At 30.8% G+C, this 24,168-nt stretch overlaps 1 protein-coding gene across 1 annotated transcript; it reads right to left on the bottom strand.

Moving 5' to 3' along the window:
- Positions 1-18,044: 18,044 nt before the first annotated feature.
- LOC122607866 lies at positions 18,045-19,565 on the bottom strand. The gene is made up of 3 exons (XM_043780936.1): positions 19,322-19,565; positions 18,273-18,653; positions 18,045-18,169 (listed from the first exon to the last, which is right to left on the bottom strand). The coding sequence occupies exons 1-3, from the start codon at positions 19,454-19,456 to the stop codon at positions 18,098-18,100; spliced, it is 588 nt and encodes a 195-aa protein (XP_043636871.1). The 5' UTR covers positions 19,457-19,565; the 3' UTR covers positions 18,045-18,097.
- Positions 19,566-24,168: the final 4,603 nt, after the last annotated feature.

The following is a 24,168-nucleotide window of genomic DNA, read 5'->3' as shown; positions in this document are numbered from 1 at the left end:
ACAGATTTTATATATAGATCGACAGTTCAAAATGTGTGATAAAAAAAACCATTTAAATAACATATATACATGCATAGTCGGATCATTCAAATGATTTTAGGCATCGCCATAAATCCAAGTTCAGAAGTGATGCTGCCAAGAATGTACTTCGTATTGAATGGAATTCATAGTAATGCCTATGGATCTAAAGCATGTCCATCAAATCTGTCAACAAAATGAATATAATTATTATTTGATCTATGCATCAAATAGAACTTATCTGATGGCAAGACTTTCACAATGTTAATTATAAATAATGTCAGGTGTAATGTCAATCTCGTGACCTTTAACTTGATTCAATACTTATTGACTTGCCACGTTTGTTACAAGAGGGAAAACAAAAGATTCTGCCTGTTTTGGTTGAACTAAACGACAACCCGATGGAAGATCTGGATGGAATAACTAATGCAAAGCGATGTCAAGGACTGTGTCACAACAGGATTAAAGATTGTCCAAATTTGGGGAATCAGAAAATCCAACATATTGCTAGCTCCCGAAGGAATTACTTTGGTCGCGGGGGATATAAAGGTGAAATATATGTAATATGTCCATGAACTTTCTCATGTTGTATGAAGGTCATAAACTGTGTTCTTGAGTATACTAATGTAATACACTATATGTGCAATCTGTGTAAGAGATGACTGGTATATAGGGTCAGTGTTACTCAGGTTCTTGAATCAAGTAGAGATCAAGAGATGTATGTTTTGACAGTGTTTGAATAACCTTAATTTTAACCATTGATTTTAATCCAATGGTCAATAATTCTCCAACTTTACTCATATACTTCTAACTTGAGGGGATCCCCTCCCATTTACAGGGGACTATGTGGGGAGGGGAAGACCCAATTCACCATGGTTTAAGATATAAGTGACAAAATGGACAAACTTTTTTTTCCTTTCCATTTTTATTTTATTTTTATTTTATTCATTCTATTTTTGTTAAAAAAAAATTCACCCAAAAAATGTTACTATGGAAGTATGGATAACAAATTAACAATAGATATTTTATCGGCAAACTAAACAAATTTTTTTTTACCCATACCAATAACATATTCGTTCTTTCCTCAAATGAATAATTAATATGTGGGGAAGTAAATATGAGGTTGTTCCCTCAAAGGAATGTGATGGTGGTGGTGACAGGTGGTGATGCGGCGAGTGGTGATGATGGCGGCGACGAGTAGGGGTGTTCGTGGTCCGGTTTGGTCCTTTGATTAAATCTCAAACCAAATCAGGATTCGCGGTTTCAACTTATTTCAAACCAAACCGGACCAAACCAAACCATGTAAGCCGGTCCGGTTTTACCGATTCAACGGTTTTGTGATTTCTTTTTTTATTTTATTTTTATCCCCAAATAATTTTATGCATATATATTCCGTATATATATATTTTTTTCTTTCTTTTATTACTCAAATAAATATCACGAACACAATGATCTTAATATTATTAATAAAAACACTAATAAAGTTACAATTATATTGTGTTTTATACTCACAAAATATGAAATATTAAAGGTGATGAAGGACTCGAGTCTTATAATTTTGATCTTTGAGTGGAAAATAGTGGAGTAATGAAGATGAAAAAAATAAAAGGATAAACTAAAAATAGGAAAGAATGAAAGAAAAAGTATATTTATATAATATAAATAAATGTTTATTAGAATATCTTATAATTGTCTACCAAAATTTTTTTTTTATAATATATATGAACTAAAATACCTGATAATATATTGCGCATAATACTAAAATATGTAAGTAGAATATCTTCGGTAAAAGTTGATAAATATGTAAAGTAAATATATTATATATATACATATATATCTTTTGGTCCGGTCCGGTTTTTGACGGTTTACGTTTTGCTCAAACCGTAACCGGACCAAGGAACCCGGTTTTTCAAAAATTAAAACGTCAGACCAGGCTTTAACAACTCAATCCGACCAAACCAATCCAAGTACCTCGGTTTGGTCCGGTTTTGAAGGTTTGATGGTTTGATGAACACCCCTAGCGACGAGTGTTGGCAGGGACGGAGCCTGAGTATTTTTTTGAAGGGGACAAATTTAAGAGTCGTTTATTACATTTGTTAGATCTATCTTGAGGGATAAAAAAAAAAGGCCATGACCCGTAAGTTGAAAAAATGGACTCCTAAAACAATTTCGTTAACGTCGGGTTTAGTCAAATTATCAACGATCAGTGTTGAGAAGGTCGAGTTTAGCACAGGTGAGTGCCAGTTATGGAAATATATATCTTTTACATGAACATTGGTCTTTACAATTTTGAAGCAATGATATACAAATTAGCATGTACATATATTTTCTACATGACTATTGTGATGACTATTACATTAATAACTTGAAGAAAAAATATAACATTTTCACATACAGATATACGATATTAATGTATAATATATTACCCAAACAAAGAAAATACTTTCTAGATTAACCCTCAAACTTTACCCTTCAAATAACCTTTAACTTAAGGGAATCTCCAACCCTTTTCAAACTCTTTTTTTTTTTACTTTATTAAAAATTAAAAGAACTCAAGATTTTGTACTTTACCAATAGAGAATTTACCTTAAAACTAATGTTTCCAACATAAGTAACGTACTTCCAAAAAATAAGTTTATGACAACAAAGGTGACATTTGTTGTATTTTCTATTCATTTATTTCAAATATACCTTAAAAAATTACATTGTACAAAAATTGGAATGGGGCAGTTGCCCCATTGCCCCCAGTGTGGAACCGCCCATGAGTGTTGGTGGTAATCGATTTAAAGATAACTGATTTAAGTGAATAATGAAGATATATTAGGGGGTGTTTGGTGTTGCGTTTTCACAAAAAAAATTAGTTTTTTCGTTTTCAAAACTGTGTATTAGAAAAAATATGTATGTACATGTTTCTCTAAAATTGTGTTTTCTTAGCAGATAACACATTTTAATCCAAACACTTTTTTTATATTATTCGTATTTTACAAACGTAATAATAACCTCAAAATGTAATCCCAAACACTAGAATATAAGGATAGGATGATCATTTCACATCTTTATTTTTCATAGCTTTTAAACAAGAGTGTCTTTATATAATAGTATGGATACAGAAGTATACATGTATCAAAAATAGATTAAGAATTCAATATTCATGTTGTGTTCGTATAGAATATCAAGCAAGTAGTTTAAAAAGTTGACATGACAATTAAGAGGATGTTTGATATTAAGTTTTAAATAGATTATCTGATTATTATATTTCAATAACGCAATTGATGGAAAAAGTGTTTGGCAAAACAAGTTATTTGCGTTTTCACAGATAAAACACAGTTTTGAAAAAATTAACATGTTGAGATATGCTTTTTCAAAATGTAGTTTTTAAATGCAAAATTTAATAATAATAACCAATTCCAAACATTCATTAGGGGCAAGGGTGTAATCGGCAAAAAACATCTCCTAATACCATAGACATATAACATGTGTAATCCACTCATTATCTAGTGATTAGGAGGATTTTTAGCCTATTTACTTAGAAGAATCAATCATTTTCCTATATACCACTATATATATATATATATATATGGAAAAGTGAGTATGTGACTGTTATGCATCTAACTTGGGTGAAAAACCATCACATACTAATTTTTTAATATTTTGAATAAATACTTGGGCCCCATGTTTTTTATCTTTTAAAAAAGGTATGTGAGGGGTTTTCCACCCAACTTGGGTGCCTAACAAACTCATATTCCCTTCCCCCATATATATATATATATATATATAGGGGTGGGTTATTTATAGTACAAGCATTTAAAAAAGTACAAAAAGTACATGTCTAAGTTAACTTACACATGCTTGTTCCTTCCATCTCTGACCACCACCATGATTCTCTGGCGACGGCGACCATCTCCGGCGAGACTTACACATGTGTAACTACAACTTACACATGTGTAAGTTAACTTTCCGGCGAGAATCAAGTTCGTTTTCGGGTGGATACGGTACGAGCCAAAGACCCTCATCCGTTCTAAGCTGACCGTCAAGGGACGCATATGGGAATCGTATGGATTTGATGGGCGGCGATCCAAGAGATGGTGACGGTTTTCTATGGTACGGGCGAAGCCCTTGATGCCGGCGCCGGCGCCGTGGTTGGGGTAGTCGGAGATGATGGTGGCTGGTGGTGATTGTCTCGCGAAGGAAAAAACCTAGAAATTTTAGACCCTAAAATGCTATAAAAAAAAATTTGTACTTACACATGTGTAACTCTCGCCGGAGATGGTCGCCGTCGCCGGAGGATCATGGTGGTGGTCGGAGATGATCATGGTGGTGGTGGTCGGAGATGGAAGGAAGAAGGAAGAAAAATGAGGAAATACCTTGTACTTTTTGTACTTTTTTAAACCCTTGTACTAAAAATAACTTTCCTCTATATATATATATATAACAAAGTCCTAAGTTTATTCCTAAACAAACACGGACCCTTGAATGAATTTTATCTTTAGTTTTGAACCATTAGATTAAATTTAATTATTTCATCCTTTTTAAATGACAATATTAATACTTTTACTTTATATGATTAGTTAAAAAATACCTTCTTTGTATTGTAAATATTATGCATATTTTTGGTAACGTAATTTTGCTAACTATTTATGGAAGAATTAAATTTAAAATTCGATGTTCCTAAGTTAAAAACACATAATCCAAAACTAATTTAATTTGATATATTACGATTGTTTATCCATGCACGTCGTGAGGTATGTATCTTTTGTTTTATCATTTTAAATACTTAGTGGGTTACAAAGTTATTTTCTTATAGATAACTTTGATTATATTTCGCCTAATACGCGGAAACATACACAACTAATGAGATACTAATGTTTCATTCTATTTTATATTGACAAATTGTAAATAAAAGGTATTGTCATATTGAAAAACAATAATGCTATATTTGTTTACGTATAATTAAATAAATTTAAAATACATATTATAAAATTTGCATGATATAAATATAAAGAACGGAAACAGTGATTCAAGTAATCAAATCTCCACATACCTAATCTTTATATTATATTTGTATCATTTTATTAGTCTAACAATATAAATAAAAGATGTTGAATAACGTTCTTGAAATTTAGCCCAGCTGTACATTTAATGTGTATTATGTCTTTCAGTTAAATGTTGGTCACGAATTCGAAACATTTAAAAGGCATATTGGAAAGTCATTGCCAATGAGGTGGAACATGGGGGTTTTCTATAGCATTTAGTTGGCTTCCTCCAAAATGGTAGTGGGACTTCCACAGTCAGTCATGCCCTCGGATTGACTGTGCTGATAACGTGGTCGATCTCTACCGGACGATGAAGAGACATGCCGCTGAGTCCAATCACCAATGCTGTTAAAAAAAAGATGTTGAATAACGGTGATGTTGTCATTTTTTTAATTTTTTTATTTTGTTATTATTTTAGACACCATATATAGATCAGAAATATCTTTTATTTAAATATTATAAGATATTAATGATGTAAAAAATACTTATAACTATAACCAGTATTTATTACGTTAAATGATAAAGCCATATATAAAATTATAATTTGACAGCTATAAAAAAACAAAAAAGTTGTTTTAAAATATAATATAAAGTTTAGGAATGCTTTTTCTTAATTATATCATTAAATTAATTACTTTCTATAATTAGTGACTATATTTAAATTTATTAAAATTAAATTAAATTTAAAAAAGGTATAAAACGTGTGTGACATCAGCGTTTTGATCAAGTGGTTCTAATTAAAAGTTGATCTTCATTCAAAGGTCCAAATTTTTTCATTTTGTAATTAATGTTTTTCTTTTATATATATTTAGAGATAGAGATGTTTATTTAATTATCATATATCTTTTAGACTTTTAAGAAGTTTGATAAAAGATGATATTTTTATAACTATTATTAGATTATTTCACGTCCAATGCGCGATTTAAACATCTTAAGTTGACGTTATAATAAATAAGACATGTTGAAATTTGATGATGGTATTAATTTTAAAAATGTTTTGTATCAAAATTTATTAGTAGGATATATGTGTTAATTATATTTTTTATGACTGTATAAAGTTAAATGTAAATATTACCTGTTAAATTTTTATATATTGAAGATACTTGATGACATGCTAAAGTTTTATAATATCATAATTTAATAAACATAGATAAAAGATGTTGAAAATTGAGATCTTGTCACTTTTACAATATTTTATTTTTTTTGATTATTTTAAACAACATATACATATCGGTAATATCTTTTATCTAAATATCATACGATATTAACGATGTAAACTAAATACCGAAACCCAATATTTATTATGTTATATATAAGATAAAAATATGATATAAATTCATAAATTAATAAAATGTGCTTTGTCATAAAAGATAAGGAAATAGAATTATATAAAAAAAAATCAAAAAATGATTTTAAAAAGTGTAATATAAAACTTTATATTTATTTTCTATAATTATATCTTTAAAATTATTACTTTCTATAATTACAAAATGTAAGAATTGATTTTCATAATTAATAACCATATTGAGTTATTACTTTCTATAACTCCCCAGGGTGTAGGTAGGAATAACAAATATTTGGGTTGCGCCCAGATTCGAGCCCGCGTCATATAGACTCCTAGTACCCTTGTGAAGGGGGCGGTGGCTACTGGGCTATTATTATTGTTGTTATTATTATTATTGATAGTGGTTAGAGTTGTGCGAACATATGTAACACATGTGGTAACAATTTTTAAAAATTTGAATGACAAATAAGTAAATATAAAATATTTAATTTCTTTTAAAGTTAAAAACTTGATATACGATTTTGTACAAATATAAGATAATATAATTTTTGAAAACTTTACTTTGCCTTCAATTCAACAAGCATACGCTGGCTAGGATATTTTGAGCGAGTCAGATAAAGACATAACATACATATCCTAATAATCATCTTCGATACAAAACATTACTTGAATGGTAATATCATCATGTTTCAACATTAATAATCATCTTCGATACAAAACATTACTTGAATGGTAATATCATCATGTTTCAACATTTTATTTTGATCTATAACAAGTAATTATGTAATTACAAAAACTTAATATGTTTATCTCGCGTATTACGCGGGAAAAAAGAAACCTTTGGATGAATTATATCTTTGATTTAGAGTCATTAGATCAAATTTAATTATTTCATTTTTGATTAATTACAATATAATACTTATACTTTATATGTTTTTATCAAAACATACCCTTCTTAATTATATTAATAAACCATAAATAATAACATCATAATAATAATACTATTATTAAAAAATCACCAAGGAAGCCACAGATCGATCGATCAGTGTAATGTGTAAAGTGTAAACATATATATTACTGCAATATAAGTTCATATGGTAATTGTACTATCAAATCATTTATAATTATATTATATAAATTATATTATATACATTAAAGTTTTTTAGATTATTTATTTATTATTTAATTGATATAAATAACTATTTATTTATTATTAATAAAAGAAAAAGCATGTCATTCACTATATTAGATAGTAGATAGTAGATTAAAGGACTTTTTACTTGGAAAATACTTCAACTTGTCACTTTTTACTCTATTGGGGTCAAAACAAAAATTTATCCTATTGTGAGGAAAAAAACCGGCTAAAACACCTTTGTTGGGTTTTTACTGGCTAAGACATAACATGGAGCCAGTAAACAGATACCTGGCAACCATGTGTCAACAAGACCCCACTTAATCAATCTATATCATCATCATCATAAAACTTCATCCCGACATCTCACTAACAGATTCAGATAACGCAATTTTGTAAGCCATTGTAGTTATAAAGTTTGAACTTCATTATGATGTTTCAGATGTTCCAAAAAACATGTGTCGACTGTTTTGACTTCATAGAGTTCCAGCTGTTAAACACATACCAAGCATGTTCTTCAATTTTATGAACCAATATTTCCAACTCCATCTACATCACAAAGAAGGCATACATAAATTAGAAAACGCAAGTGGTACTAATTTGCTGCAGAAAAGATGAAGAACACGGCGGCCGAAAATGTAACCACCTCGCCGGGAAACTTACAATCCAGATTACTTCTTCATTACTTCGAATTAGAAAACGAGATTAACACCAAAACGCTCAGAATCAAACCGCAAACAAACCCTAAACATAAATTAATCCGATTGAGACTCGCCGGAAAATTCTTAATCTCGCCGGAAAAATTAAACTTACGATAACTTTGTTGTTTCTTCGAGTTATGACTTAAAATTTGGATCAAAGTTCTCACTTTCTCAATCCGCATAACCCTTAGCCAACAAAAATCAATTATAACATTCGCCGGAAAACTCAACAGTCACCGGAAAAGTTAACCGTCACTAAAACTCGTCCGATCAGAAAATTGAAAACATGATTCTGTTCAGAGTACAATCGTGGGTACAACCTGACAATTTTCAGATCAATTTGATGAACAACAAAGAAGATATTGAAGAGAGAAGTCATGGAAGATTTTTGTTGATTTTCTTTCTTTTTCATTTTTTTAAACAAATATGAACATGGGTATCTTATGGATTTATCAAAGATTACCCCCAGTTTTGCGAGGAACCAGACAGGGAAGGAAAAGAGTTACACATAGATTACACCAAGATTTGTAATCATCCTTTTGAAAAGGGAAAGGCTCGAATTTATATGCTTGGAGAAAATGAAAACTAACAGATCTAGGGGTTTTAAATATTTTTGGATGAAATATAGATATGTTGGCTTTGATCTTGTATACGTAGAGAAGAGGAATTAAAAAAAGTATGTATTTTGATTTTGTATTTCCCAGAGGATGTTTTTCTGGGTTGTTTTTTATAATATAAATTATAAAAATAAATTAAAATGAAAATAAAACTAAAAATTGACTGGAAACCTGGTATTCGATGGAATACCCAATAAAGGCGTTTTAGCCGGTTTTTTTCTCACAATAGGACAAATTTTTGTTTTGACCCCAATAAAGTAAAAAGTGACAAGTTGAACTATTTTCCAAGTAAAAAGCCCTAGATTAAATTCACACGTTGTGCATGATAACTAAGAACATATAAAAAAAATACAATAACTGATAGTTACATTATTATTTATAATTTATGATAATATAAAAAACTGTCAGATTCTAACTGATAGAAACAATAAAAATCCAATGTGACAAAAAACTAAAAATGATACCTAGGATAAAACATATCATCTCTTAGTTATATATAGAGAGATTAGATTAGATACTTGATATATACTAGATCTTAGGCCCGTGTCTAATACACGAGCTTACAACTTAATCAATATTAGATATTACTTTATTATGATTTAAAATTTAGTTTACAAATTTTTAGTAATAAAAAATTTGATATATATTATAGAACTTTGAATTTTATAGTGAAGTATTTTTAAAAATATGTTCATCGAAATTGTTTAGTGTGACATACATAACGATATTTGAATATTACAAAATCATATATGCCAATCAAAGTTGTAGATTGTGACATACTTAGCGATATTTGAATATTAAAATAAAATCATAATAGGCTACTATCATTTTATTTGATTTATTGTTACACAGGGTGATATTACATTATTATTTTACATTTTTAAAAGTAATATCTTATTTTTAGATCAAACATATTCCAAATATTTCAATTAGAATAAAAAAAAAGGTAAATGTCTAGGAATCCTTTAGTCATATCGAGGAATTATTCCTCACAACCTAGCGACCTTAAAACGCTGCCTATAAAGATTATATTTTTATATGTTTTATTTTTCATATTTGTGTCATGACAATTATTAAAAAAGACTTAAAAAAAGGATAATAGTACAATTACTTTTATAAACCTAATATATTTATATTAAATTTTGTTATAAAGATAATAAAAACTTATAAAGATAATTATAAAGATAACTATAAAAACTTAGTTAAATTTCTTACGGATATTTAAATTTGAATGCAGGAACAATTACTTTTTATATTTTTACAAATTATTACAAAAAAAAAGAAAAAAAGAGCTATTAAATACGAAAAAAATACTCAAACAAAACACATAAACTTGGAAGTTAGATTATCTAATTTATTATTGGAAGTACTAACAAAACACATAAAATAAATATGTTATTTTATTAAATAGATACATATTATAGTTTAAGATTTATAATTGGGTATTTGATTTATATAAATAAGAAGATAATATATTTTTTGACATTTCATTTAAGGAAAAAGGGTAAATCAATGAGAACTCTTTGATCCCATGTACCGAATTGGTACCTACGAAACCTCAATGTTGAGTTTTTTACATATATGATTAGCTACCATTATCAGTCTTATCTATGACAAAAATTGAACATGTGTCCCTCGAAACAACATGCTCTCAATGGTGTTATGGTGGCCAACCCATCAAAGTGAGTTAGTTTGAAATTTAATCATTGCACTAAATAAAATGTTGTGTTTATATTTAATTTTATATCGTCATTATACAAATATATAACAACCATATTATACAATCATATTAGACAACCAAACTACACTAACAAAAATTTTTGAATAATAATATCTTCAACAATATTAGATGTATTTAACATTACATTGTCATTATACAAAAAATTATATATCTGACTAGCTATTTTTGAAGCAAATAAAAATTTAAATAATAATACATTTATATTTTGACAGTCTTATCTACAACTAATAATTATATTAGTTTTAAAATTTATTATGTTTATCTCGCGTATTACGTGGGAAAATAATCTAGTTAAGTAATTTTTTTTTTTTGATTTGAAGGGTTTATTAAAAATTTAAAATAAATAAATAAGCAACGCCAGTTGGGTTTCATTTGATTGATTAGTTAGGCCCAGGCCCATCCTTTTCCTTGGTTTGGTCAAAATCTTTGAAAGGTCATAAATCTTTCGAATATGTTTCGGTTGGCTTCAACTTAAATGCAAATATCATATATCTTATATATGTGTCTGATGGAACTCGACCAGTCGAGCAGAAGCTTTTCAAGCCCAATGTTTACTTTTCTACTCAGACACCAACATTATGGAGCTAGATTGAGATCCGTTCAAGGATGTCTGAAAAATTTTAGAACTATTCTAGTTAAACAAATGGGGTTTTCTTGTTTTAAGAACGAATTGTTAACTCAAATGTATGTAGTGTAATTAAGATAGTTTGATGATAATTTCCAAACCTTTTTTATGATCACCCAAAATGTTTAGTTATTGATTTTGAAGATGAGACCTCTTTATGAGAACATTAAAAACGCTTGAAATTGGTTATTACGATTTTTCGTAAAAACAACATGGCATAACTATTATATTATATTATACGTTAAATGTAAAAATATACTTCAAAAGGAATTAAGATATTTAAATGTAAATTAGAATTTGTATACGTTAAATTGTAAAAATATATGTATGTTGTGATTTTATTTGTAAGGCTCTTTATGAAATAAGAATCTGTATCGTAAATATAATTTGATTACTAATAACGACAATATTAAAATTAATAACTCAAAATAAAGTAGTGATATAAATATTAATTCGTATTAATCAAAACATTGTAACATCTCTATTTTTTAGCATTATTTTATTGTTAGATAGATGTAATAAAATATTATTTTTTAAAAATTAGGTTAGAAGTGTAAATTGCTGATGAAAAACAAAAAAATATAAATTAATTATTTTTAATTTGGGTTAAAAGTGTAAATTGGTGATTAAAAATAAAAAATTGTAAATAAATTTAAACATATTAATTTTGAGAAATTGAGTGTTGTGATTGATCAATTGATGTTAGATCAATTATCTTTTAATATATATTAAGATAAAATTAAGATAAGATAGATATAAATACTAGATAGTATGGAAAACAATAAAATAGCAAGGATTCTTTTTCGTACATTAACAAATATAATAAATATTTACATTACAAAGAAAATAAAATAATGGAAAGGCTTTTTGCGACAGCACTTGGCTGAAACTTTTACAAAGGAGATAAAAGTTTGTCTAAATTTAGTGTAGCACTATATCAATAGGTCGATAAGAAGCTGTCTTATACTCTAATGTCTTCGTCCCTCACTATTCTTTGGACCTCCATTAAACACTACGGGGTTGCACTTGTCTTTTGATTCGTCCTTCCCCACTTATTCCCCCATAGACGAATGTTTAAGCATGCATTTTTTCTTTTTCTTTTTTCTTTTATTACTTTTTTTTATTTTGTAAGTGTATAATTAAATAAAAGGTGGGTACAAGACTAGCCTTAGTATATGGTGGTATTTAAGAGAATTATTCCTTGGATGATTTTTTACTGATGTGGAGCTGATTATGACTAGTCCTCCTGAGGACGAGTCTATGCATAAGACAGCTTCTAATAAACGCTTTGACATACTAAAATAAAGATTAAAGTTCAATTTTTGATAATGATGTTTGTTAATTTGGTGTATTAAATAGAATAAGAGTAGCGTAAGATTATAATGCTATTGAAAAAAAAACTTAACGTAACATTAGACAGTGTAAAGTCTTCAAGGATTTTGTGTAACTATGATTATGACCGGAGTTTAATATATATATATATATATATATATAGGAGTATATATATATATATATATATATATATATATTAAAAGTTGAATTTCGCTTGAAACTTTGTGTCGCGATTCGACAGGGTAGGTTTAACTTACGTTGTTTTAACCAGATGCGCGCTAGAAAGCCTCCTTGAAATAGAAATGCCTATTTCAAATACCCGATGGGGGAAAACTTAAGGACCTATTCACCCGCCCGACGACACGATGGTTAATATGTGTAAATCCTGCCCCCTTAAATTTAAAAATGGGTATACCCAAGCCAAGTACTCATAGAATGACTTCTTATGTCCACCCCAAGGTTTGAACACAAAACATCTTCAATGGGAGGTGTCCTTTCAACCACTAGGCTAATACTAAAGGACACTGGAATTTAACAAATGGTTAAAGGTTTTTCTAAGTTTAAATCTAATTTTGCTAAATTAATTGAGATTAATGAGGATTTAGTGTAATTATGACCGAAATTTACTAAATGATTAGAGGTTCTATTAAGTTCAAAACCTAAATCCGTTATTTCTAATGATAAATTGAGATTAGTGATGAATTATTATACGATCGTCTCCATTTCTTATAGAAAGAAACAAACAAATCGTAACCTAACATGAAACCTCAAAAAAAAAAATTTATTACATATGAAATTAAACTAACAATTTCTAATCTCATCTCAACAATTTAAATTTTATATAGAATGTTGATCGTTGGTTAAAAAGAAAAAAAAGACCTTTATACCTTCAACATCAATTCGAATAGACAGGCTTTGACAAATATAGGGACCAAATGTAGGGCAAGGGTATTGGGTTTACGTAGTATATATCCTATCCTCCTAGGTTCTTTCAAGGATAAGGTTCAGATTCATTGTAAGATTAATTTATATATATATATATATATAGGGGTGAGATATTTTGAACTTTTTTTAGTTTGTCTCAAATTATCTTTCCCATATATATATATATATAATATTTAGGGTAAAGTTATTTTGAGAAACTTTTTTTTTGCGAGAACCTTTGAGAACTTTTCAAATCAAGCCTAAATGATGATTGTTCTTTACATGAAAATTATTTTTTTTGATTGTTTTCTGAATAACTTATGTGTAACTTTGAAGTTTATAATTGTGTGGAGCATGAATTATCATCCGTTATACAATTATGTGGATATTTGGATTCTTGATCACATGTGCACGAATATTGTTATGATCACATGTATGCAAGTCAATCACATGTAATGATAGCAATAATCGTGCACATGTGATCAAAAATCCAAATCTTCACATAATTGTATAACGGATGATAATCCATGCATGCACACAATTATAAACTTCAAAATTACACATAAGCTATTCAGAAAACAATCAAAAAACAATTTTCATGTAAAAAATAATCATCGGTTGAGCTTGATTTGAAGAGTTCTCAAAGGTTCTCGCAAAAAAAAAAGTTCTCAAAATAACTTTTCAATATATACACGGATTTTGAGTCTCAATATTGTCTTTGACGGTATACGGAGGAGGTTGAAGTGTTGACAACTTTACTCCTATCAAAGGTGTAGAGACTGCTCCCAACTTCCACTAAAGGTAGAAATGACCGCTAACCTTGCTGGACATGATGATTGAATTTTTGACCTCTGTTTTTAGAGGCAAAAGTTTTTACCACTTGATCCAACCCAGTTGGTTTAATAAATATTAATATATATATATATATATATATACACTTGGAGAAGTGAATGTAATGCTGTCACATACTCAAATTAAGTAAAATTCTTCTCCCATGTTAATTTTTTAATCTTTAAAAAAAAAAGGACAATTTTTTATTTATTATACATTAAAAATTTAGGATGTGAGAGTTATTTCACCCAACTTAAGTGTGTGATAACATTATCCTTACTTACCATTATATATTACTCATACTAAACGAATACCCGCGCAATGCGACGGTGTAGACGGCGGTTTGTCGATGGTGGTAGTGGCGACTTGTAGTGGCAACGACGACGAGTAAGATAGATAATTGATGTAAAATAATTCATGTGTGATTTAAGGAGTTAATGAAAGTAATTTTAAAGATAAAAGATATATGTTATAAATATTTTAAGAGATTAAGAGATTTTAAAAATAAAATTCCTAGTTTGTATTATAAGGTAGTATAGATATGTTACCAAAATTTATGAATTAATACAGATTTTCATTTTCAAATTTTCCTTAGTTATTTTCAATGGGAGACCTCCAGATGCTGCTGCAATTGCTGAAGATGTTAAATCAAAGTCCTATCTATAGATTAATAATCGGGCTAAGTCGGATAATATTAAATGGTGTAACTGGAGATCAAGTACTAGAATCGAGTCATAAAAATGTAATTCACTAATGGGGTAAGGCCTTAATATAGCCTCCTAGAGTATGCTGTATTCTTGTATATTATTGTACATATGAATAAAAATTTGATTGTTCAAAAAACAAAAAACATCCGGAGTCCAAGTTTATAAGAAGTGATAGAACTGATGATAGATCAAACGATTAATTAATGGGATAACTGCAGAAAATAAAAAGCACTTTTCGACCAATTCATGAAAATAGCATTGACCATTAAAAGTTTTACTTTTTAGAAATGAATTTTCATATATTCCCGGATATAGTAACATTTGACACGTGTATATGATGACATGAACATTTTTCGTTTAGATGGCATTTTTTAATTTATATTTTCTGGACTTTCATGAACTGGTCATTTTTCTACTTTCTGGAGTTTCGTGAATTGGTCACTGCTATGTAATTTTTATCAGTCGCGTCATTTCCCACAAAAAATGACATTGCTCTGTTTCAGTTTTGGTTCTGGCAAAGTATTTCTTTTTGTTATTTTCTAGTTAAAGCTAAATTTTGATTTTATAGATTTCCGTTAAGTCTATTCCTACTTCAAGTATTGAAATGCTGAAAAACTGTGTATGAAGATGTTAAAAAAGACATAGATCTAGCTCTACTTCATCTATCTCGAGATTTAAAACCTCTGAAATTAGATGCCAAAAGGGCGTTGTTTTAGCAAGAGGGTGATCCTGAGGTTGTTCAAGGTGAGACGAGAGTTTCATAGTCTGGATTTGGACCGTTTAAGAATAGTTCATCGACAGATGACATAGATCCAGATAGCGCAGGTCCAGAGGTTAGCTCGAACTCGAACAGACCGCCGACGACTACTAAAAATTGTTGAAGAAACCACCTCCACCTCCAACACCGCTGTCGTCGGTGTTGGAGTAATCCGGCAATAAATGAGTTTATTACTAGAAAGTGAAACTTTTAAAAGTCACTGTTATTTTCGTAAATTGGTCGAAAGGTCATTTCTATTTTCTGTAGGTATAACGTATGCCACGTCATCAAAAAATGTCACGTAATCGAAAAATGTCCATGTCATCATGTACGCGTGTCAAATGTTACTATTTTCAGGAATAAATGAAAGTTCATTTCTATAAATTAAAACTTTTAAAGGTCATTACCATTTTTATGAATTGGTCGAAAGATGTTTTATATTTGTTTTACAGTTATCCCTTAATTTTTTCATGCCCAAAGTACAAGTGGCTGTGGATGTATAATTAATAGTGTACCCATAATCTTACATAATAAAACATTTTCCAAAAGTTACTTAAAAGTCTCCATTAAATATATATGTCGTGCCTTTTTAAAATAAGAATTTATACCGTTAAACCCACAACTTATAAGTTGATATACATTATATATCATTCGATTCATACCATATATTACGACAATAATGTCTTATTTATGTACCTCGAACTTTCAAATGTCTCAGTATGACGACAAACTAACAAATTAAAGGATTAGATACCTCGAACTTTCAAGAATTTTTAGCCATAGAAATTATATATGTCGTCTCTTACCACTCAAAATTTGTTAAGCTAGCTTAATTAGGAATATCGACTTTTCAAGAGAACCAGAAATAGCATTTTTTGTTTTTCATTTAGACTTTAATTACAAAAATGCTATAATTAAGTATCCTTTTGATCACAACTAGAAAAATAACCCGCACTTCGTTGTGGTTTAATATTTACTTTTTATTAACAAATTATATAGCATTTGTATATAATACATTATACTGAATATAGAAAAACCAACAATACATATTTGTTATCGTTGTATCAAAACATCTAATGACATCCTTTTCCGCAAGAACTTTTGACTAATTATAAATTTTTGTATCACTAGATAATCTGATTATAAAAATCGACATATACATATTTCTTATTAATTAGCTTACATAATAACCACACTAATAAACAAATATATAAAAAGTTTTGTAATTATTTATATTGCGATGTAAAAATATCATTAAATATAACATTAACTACAAAGTACTAACATATACGATAAAATATCAAAATATAATTATCTACATATAATTATTAATCTTTTGTAGAAAAGTTGTATAAAGTGGCAAGAGTTACGCATTAAAGAATTTTGGTGGCATAATTGTAAAAACAAAAAAAGTCCATGTTTAATTACCATGTGTGTTATATATATGACCTAATAGTTTAATGATAATTACCATAATGCCATGGTGAATAGTAAGAAACGACAATTTAGAGCTCAAAACGACATCCCATCTTTCATCAGAGCTGTATAGGAATGGCCACGCATGGCTTAACAAAGCAGTAAAAAACAAATTGGCCGGAAGTTATTGATTTGAGTGAATGTATAAAGGGTGTTTGATATTGCGATTACAAAACAAAATTTGCGTTTTTAAAATTGATTATGTGTTTACAAAATTGCGTTTTGAAAAAGCATGTAGGTATATATTTTTCCAAAACAACGTTTTCATAGCCAATAATAACTTTTTCATACAAACACTTTTTTAGATTATTTGCGTTTTACAAACGTAATAATCAGATAATTACTTTATAACTCAATCACAAACACCCATATATATCCAAGTTCAGATGTACAAGCCCTAATCTAAATAATTTTGTATGGTCCGAGTCCTTGGGAATTCATAATACCCGACCCGACTACTATGCCAATTAGTAGTTGTGGTTACGTGCCTTAACATAAATTGGGCTAGATAGTCGGTTAAGTTTCGGTATATCTATACTATTATATAAAAAAAATAACACTCTCTCTCATCAAATGTTGAAATGTAACCATGCGAATGTACAAGAATGCCCTTCCTTTATTTCAATTAAAATGCATTCCTATTTAAACTATTTTCACAATTTCACTTCAATTGAATATCTACTTATATTGTTAATACGTGTATTTTTTGTTACTGTTGGTTGATATTGAAGCTACGGTATCATCGTGGTATCTCGTTTAATTAATTGTTCACTGATACTGTTTTTGGTAATCACGACATCGAACGCATTGTTAATGGTATCCGCTGCAACTCGCGGGTACCATGCTAGTAAAATTAATGCACTTAGAATTTAAACTAGATTACTTGATTGATTAAAAACTTGTACAAATTAAGGAAGATTAACTGTTGATTAACTGTTGTAGCTTTTCGTGTATGCTGGTTATATCAATGCCGATCCTCTGGACTTTCGCCTGAACAAAAACAAATCAATTGTATGTTTGTTAATACGTAAAGAATGTGTATTAGATTGTTAATATATAGTTCGCCTTCAAGGGTATTCAAGTAATTTCCTACCTCGGCATGAAGGGTATAAACGACTTTATCGCCTACAGTGGCGTAACCACCCTTGACCACCTCAGCTCCTGCATCCTCTACTATACTCATGACTTTAGAAAACGAGTAATTCCATACAGAATTACTCGTCAAAATCACTTGCAAACCGTTGTCTAGTTCTTTTACTTCCACTGTATCCAACTTTATAATATCGTCGCGGCTGGGAATATTATTATTATTTCCTAATATTTCTGTATTACAACAACGACCTTGCTCATTTTTGCTGCCATCGTTGACAAGTCTTGATGTTTCGTCCCTCCTGTCTTTCAATTCTTTTATTCTCTTCTGTAGTTGCTCAATGTAAGCAATTGAGTGATCGAACTGGTTCTCCTGCGTGAATACCTGCTCAAAAATAATGTAAAATACCGGCCACTCGTAATTAATTAATTAATTATTTGACCACAACTTTCACATGTATCTATCGCTAGTTTTTTCACAATTTATTCAACTTCCTAATATCATCATTGTGCATCAATTCATATTTTTGAATACATTAGACTCATTGAATTAAATATTTGTACATTTACAAATTATCGGTTATTAAGAAAAAAAAATTTACACTGAACTTTATGCATATTTGTTTCCCAAGTACATAGAAGTAACTAATTAAAAGGATGTACCCCCTCTATTTCATATATAAATTAAACACTCCCAATAACAATTACGTAACTCGTTACTTCTTTAGTCAGTTTTATCACATCAATGTCAGGTCAACACTTATAGACTGACTAATAAACTCACAAACACATGCTACGTCGCTTAACCAACACCTTATCGGTTGACATCGATGCTAATAACGTTGCGACCAGTCTAATATATATGTGTTCATATATTACTGTACGTATTATAATTTTGTTTGTTCCAAAATAAATATCCGGCCAGTTCTAACTTTTAACCAATTAATAAAAAAAACTCCTTATGAGTTACTAAAATTAACCTAGCTATATAATGGTAATGAAAAACATATATATATGCCAATTAACGAATGGAGAAAGGTAATTATTAATTACCTTGAAAGGTTGGAAGAACAAAGAAGGAACCATAGAATGGAGCTTGTAGCAAAGATATTTCATGTGATTTCTTCTATTCTTCTCTACTGTTTTCCGGTCAAGTTTCTTGAAACTTGCGTCGCATTTCTTCATCATATCATTCAAGTTCGCCTCCGATCAGCTAGCTCGATTTGTTATTTCGATATATATATGTGGATAAAGCAATTAAGTACGTGGTTGAGATTTTACAAAGCTGCTTTTATCATCATATATATCATACATATATATATATATAGTACATGCATTGAACAGAAATGATGGCACATGGGATCCATCCATCCATCCCTACCCGAATGAAACATTACCATCGAAAGTCAAAACTCATACATCAATTTTGGGACACTATGTCGTTTCATATATCTCTAACCCAAAACCTACGACTTCTCCTTTTGTTTTTTGTACAACTTTTTTTTCATTTTAATTTTTATACCAACTGGGTTGCATAAAGTAGTTAAAGCCCTTAATTATTTCTAAAAATAGAGTTTAAAGGGTCGATTCTCATACCAAGCAAGGCTAGAGTACCTATTCTACCAAACTGTAAAAGTCCCTCAACCTATCCCATACATCGTCGAAGACGATATTGGAACCAAAACCCATTTTCCACGGCATTGGGGTTATTATTATTTTTTTTTTAATTTTTATTAATGACACATCCATAAATATATTGTAACTAATTAAATATCACATATGTGTTATAATAATGAAAAGTTCTACAGTGATATTTTACGTATGCATCTTTTTAATTTATTTCATTTTTATAACGGTTATTTTCGAATAGATCTTGCTCCCATGATCATCGAAATTAAGATGGCACATGGTTGTTTTAACCTGACCTCTTTACATTTAACGCCGAATAATACTACTAACGGAAGGACGATATATAATAAGTTTTTGACCACAATACACAAAATAACCAGAGATTAAATAAAATTGTTATAATTACGGATCGAGATCATGGTCAAGAACTCAAGATTGTCATATTTAAAACGCATAACTCATGTGCAAAGTAAAACAAAGGCAAATTTGATGTTAACAATGTTGTGTGTGTGTCATATATAGACACACGTTTCCAAAAATAAAAAATAAAAATTGGGTGCAAACATCATTTACATCACTCGATCAGTAATTAAGTGACAAACCCCCGTTTCGTTTTTTCAACTCCTGGCTTGAAAGACCAAGCATTGTGGACCTCGTCACCTATAACCTCGAATCGGGTGTATATACTTTGGTAGACTAGATCAAATCCTAAATTCCAAATTCAAAAGCCTTAAATCCACCCTTAAATCTTGGATCCGAACATGCCCAAGAAAACAACCATATTTCTTCCCTCTCCCAAGGAACAAAACTCCTCAAGGATTAAATTCGGGGACGAAAACTCCTCTTTCTTTCATACATTCATCAACTGTAGGACCTCAAGGAACAGGATTATTGGACTGGAGATAAATGGTAATTGGCATACAGACCACCCCCCAGCATTCGAGAGGCTGCCTTTGAATTCTTCAAAGACATAGGCCCAAATTAATATGTCATGGGCTTAAATAACTATCCCAAGAAGATGCAGACGAACTGATTGCTCCATTCACACTCGCCGAAATTAAGCAGGCAATATGGGACTGTGAGAGCAACAAAGCATCCGGCCCAGACGGCATTAATCTTGGATTCATTAAGAAATTTTGGGACTCACTCAAATTCGACTTTCTATCCATTCTAATCGATTTTCATGCTACTGGCTCCATTAGCAAAGGGTGTAGATTTTCCCATATCACTCTTATCCCCAAAATATCCTCAGTTAAATCCCTCTCTGATTACTGACCCATCACCCTGATTGGATGTATTAAGAAAAGTCATTTACAAAGTTCTGGCAGCAAGACTCAAAAAGAAATTGGGAAAAGTAATTTCCAGCTCTCAGTCAGCCTTCCCCAGTGAAAAAATATTCTTGATGGGCTCTTGATGCTGAATGAAATTATTCAATGGTTAAAGAAAAACTATCAGGAAGCCAGGAAGCCTTTTGCCTTAAGACTGACATAGAAAAAGCCTTTGACTCGGTTAATTGGTCCTTCCTGATTTCCATCATGGAGCAGATGGGCTTCCCGTCCCGATGGCTGTTATGGATTAAAGGGATTTTAGCCTCCACCAGATCCTCAATTCTGATCAATGGCTGCCCAACAATGGAATTTGATTGTGAACGAGGGGTCCCCCAAGGCGACCCCCTCTCGCCCTTCTTGTTCATCATAGCAATGGAAGCTTTCTCCAATGTCTTCCAACGTGCCTTAACTCTCGGTCTCATATCATGCATCAAACTACCGAACGAGGGTCCTTCCTTAAGCCACCTCATGTACGCTGATGATGCTATGATATTAGGAAGATGGTCACGTACTTGCCTCCAGAATATCAATAGAATTCTCATCTGTTTCAACCTCGTATCGGGACTTAAGGTCAATTATCACAAGTCAAGCTTCTATGGCATCAACCTAACCGCCGATGATTGTAATAGCTCTTGCACCACTCTTAGATGCAACCCTGGACAATTTCCCATCACGTATCTTGACTTAACCGTTGGAGCTAACATGAACTTAATTAAAAACTGGGTTCCTGTGATCGACACCTTCGAAAACCGCCTTGCAACCTGGAAATCATCTACCCTCTCCTTAGGTGGCTGAATAACCCTTATTCAATCGGTGCTTGACAGCCTCCCGTCATACTTTTTCTCCTTGTACAGGGCGCCGGTAAGTGTTCTTTCCAAATTGGAATCAATTAGAAGAAATTTTTTTGGGGGGGGGGGCTCTTCCTCAAACAAAAAAAAACTGTTGGGTTTCTTGGGATAAAGTCACTGCTTCTGTTGAGTCGGGTGGGCTTGGGTTGGGTTCTCTCAGTGATAAAATTTTGGCTCTCCTTTCTAAATGGTGGTGGAGGTTTCACTCTGAGCCTGGAAGTCTCTGGGTAAGAGTGATATCGGCCATCCACATGTCACCTCGATCTTGCTCCCCTATCCCGGTAAAATCTAATCTAGTGGGAGTTTGGAAGTCCATTGTTGGCTTAAACTCCCACCTTGGTCAATTTGATATTGCTCTAGACCAATCAATCGCAGGTAAACTTGGCAATGGAAACACCCTCCGCTTCTGGATTGACAATTGGACTGGAAATTCACCTTTATGCAAGAGATTCCCCGATCTCTTAACTCTCGAAACAACCAAGAACTGCCTAGTCAAGGAAAGATGCACAGGTAGAGGAGTTTTCTCCCAATGGGAATGGCGCTGGAAACGACCTCCTTATTCTCACATCGAGCTGTTTCAACTACAAGAAATACTCTCACTACTTTGGAGTATCTCACTGACCGACAAGGAGGATCATTGGCACTGGCCTGCTGACGCTTCCAATCGATTTATGGTGAAGTCTATGCGACTGATGCTACAAAATGTATTCATAGGCCCGAAAGAATGGGCCTTCCCCTGGAACAAAATTGCTCCCCTGAAGGTTAATACCCTATGTTGGAGAATCGAAATATTGCGGATCCCCACAATTGACCAGCTACTGATCAGAAACATCATTGTCCCCTCAACCTCGTGTCGACTATATATGCAACCTGCACTTAGAGACAGCTGAGCATCTGTTCATACACTGCCAGTTCGCTGACTCATTGTGGTGCTTATTAATAAACTGGTGCCACCTTCCATCCTACAAGCCTCATTCTTTGAGAGAAATTATGGAGTACCACAAAACAGTTACGATATCCCACACAAAACAAAAACTCTTCCAAATTGCCTTCCATGCTTTCTTGTGGGTGATCTGGAAGATAAGGAATGAATGCATCTTCTCAAATAAATAACCATCCCTCGGCTATGCTCTCAAAGATCTTAAAGGAACCAGTTACTCTTGGATTACAAACCGATCTACAAAGTTCCCAGACGTCACTTGGCCTGTCTGGAATAGTTTTTCCATTTAGTACTTATGTTTTACATTCCCTGTTTCTGTACCTTTTTCCATTAAAAACTCTTGATTGTAATTCATAGCTTCTCGCTAGAGTTTCATATCAATAATATATCTTTTTTAATGTTCAGAAAAAAAGAAAAAAAAAACGTTATAAGAATTCTTATATATGAGATAACGATAACGATTGTTACACTCTTTGCATCAATTTAAAATATAATTGTCTTTCTCACAAACATTTTGATCGGCATATTTTATCAGGTTATCATTTACTTTTTCTGATGATAATAAGATGATGATATAAACCTACAATAATTTATATACTAATTCATGTGTCAATTATTTTACATGCAACTTTATGAAAAATACAACACAAACACACTTATTTTTACACATTATAAAAGTGTGAATGATAAATATGTCATTTTATTTTATGCTTAAAAATGTTTGAATGTTTTTTCATATTTATATTTATGGAGAAATATGAGAATCACAACAATACATTTATAGTTTTTGAAATAAATATTAGTGTGAATTGTTGTGAAACAACTGGCTAATAGCATAATATATATAGAATAAAATATAGAAAAGAAAAAGAGATTGAGAACCATGTTTTCTCATTAATCTATCAATCTCCATACATGAACCTATATATATAGGCATCTAATATTGATATTCTTAATACATACATAAATAATATAATATGAAAGGTTAAGAGGTGAATATGGATAGCTACTACAAGAAAAATGCCCTTTAGCGTCTTGATTAGAGACTTATTTAGCGACTAATTTCAGGCTAGAGACACCATTAGCGACATTATGTCAGATGTCGCTAGAAAAAAGTCGCAGATTTTTGCAACATCGAAATGCAAGACGCTAAAA

Source organism: Erigeron canadensis, chromosome 7 (assembly GCF_010389155.1).
Source record: "Erigeron canadensis isolate Cc75 chromosome 7, C_canadensis_v1, whole genome shotgun sequence".
NCBI lineage: Eukaryota > Viridiplantae > Streptophyta > Magnoliopsida > Asterales > Asteraceae > Erigeron > Erigeron canadensis.
The sequence above is the reverse complement of the archived record's forward strand: the minus strand, read 5'-3'. Positions and strand labels throughout refer to the sequence as shown.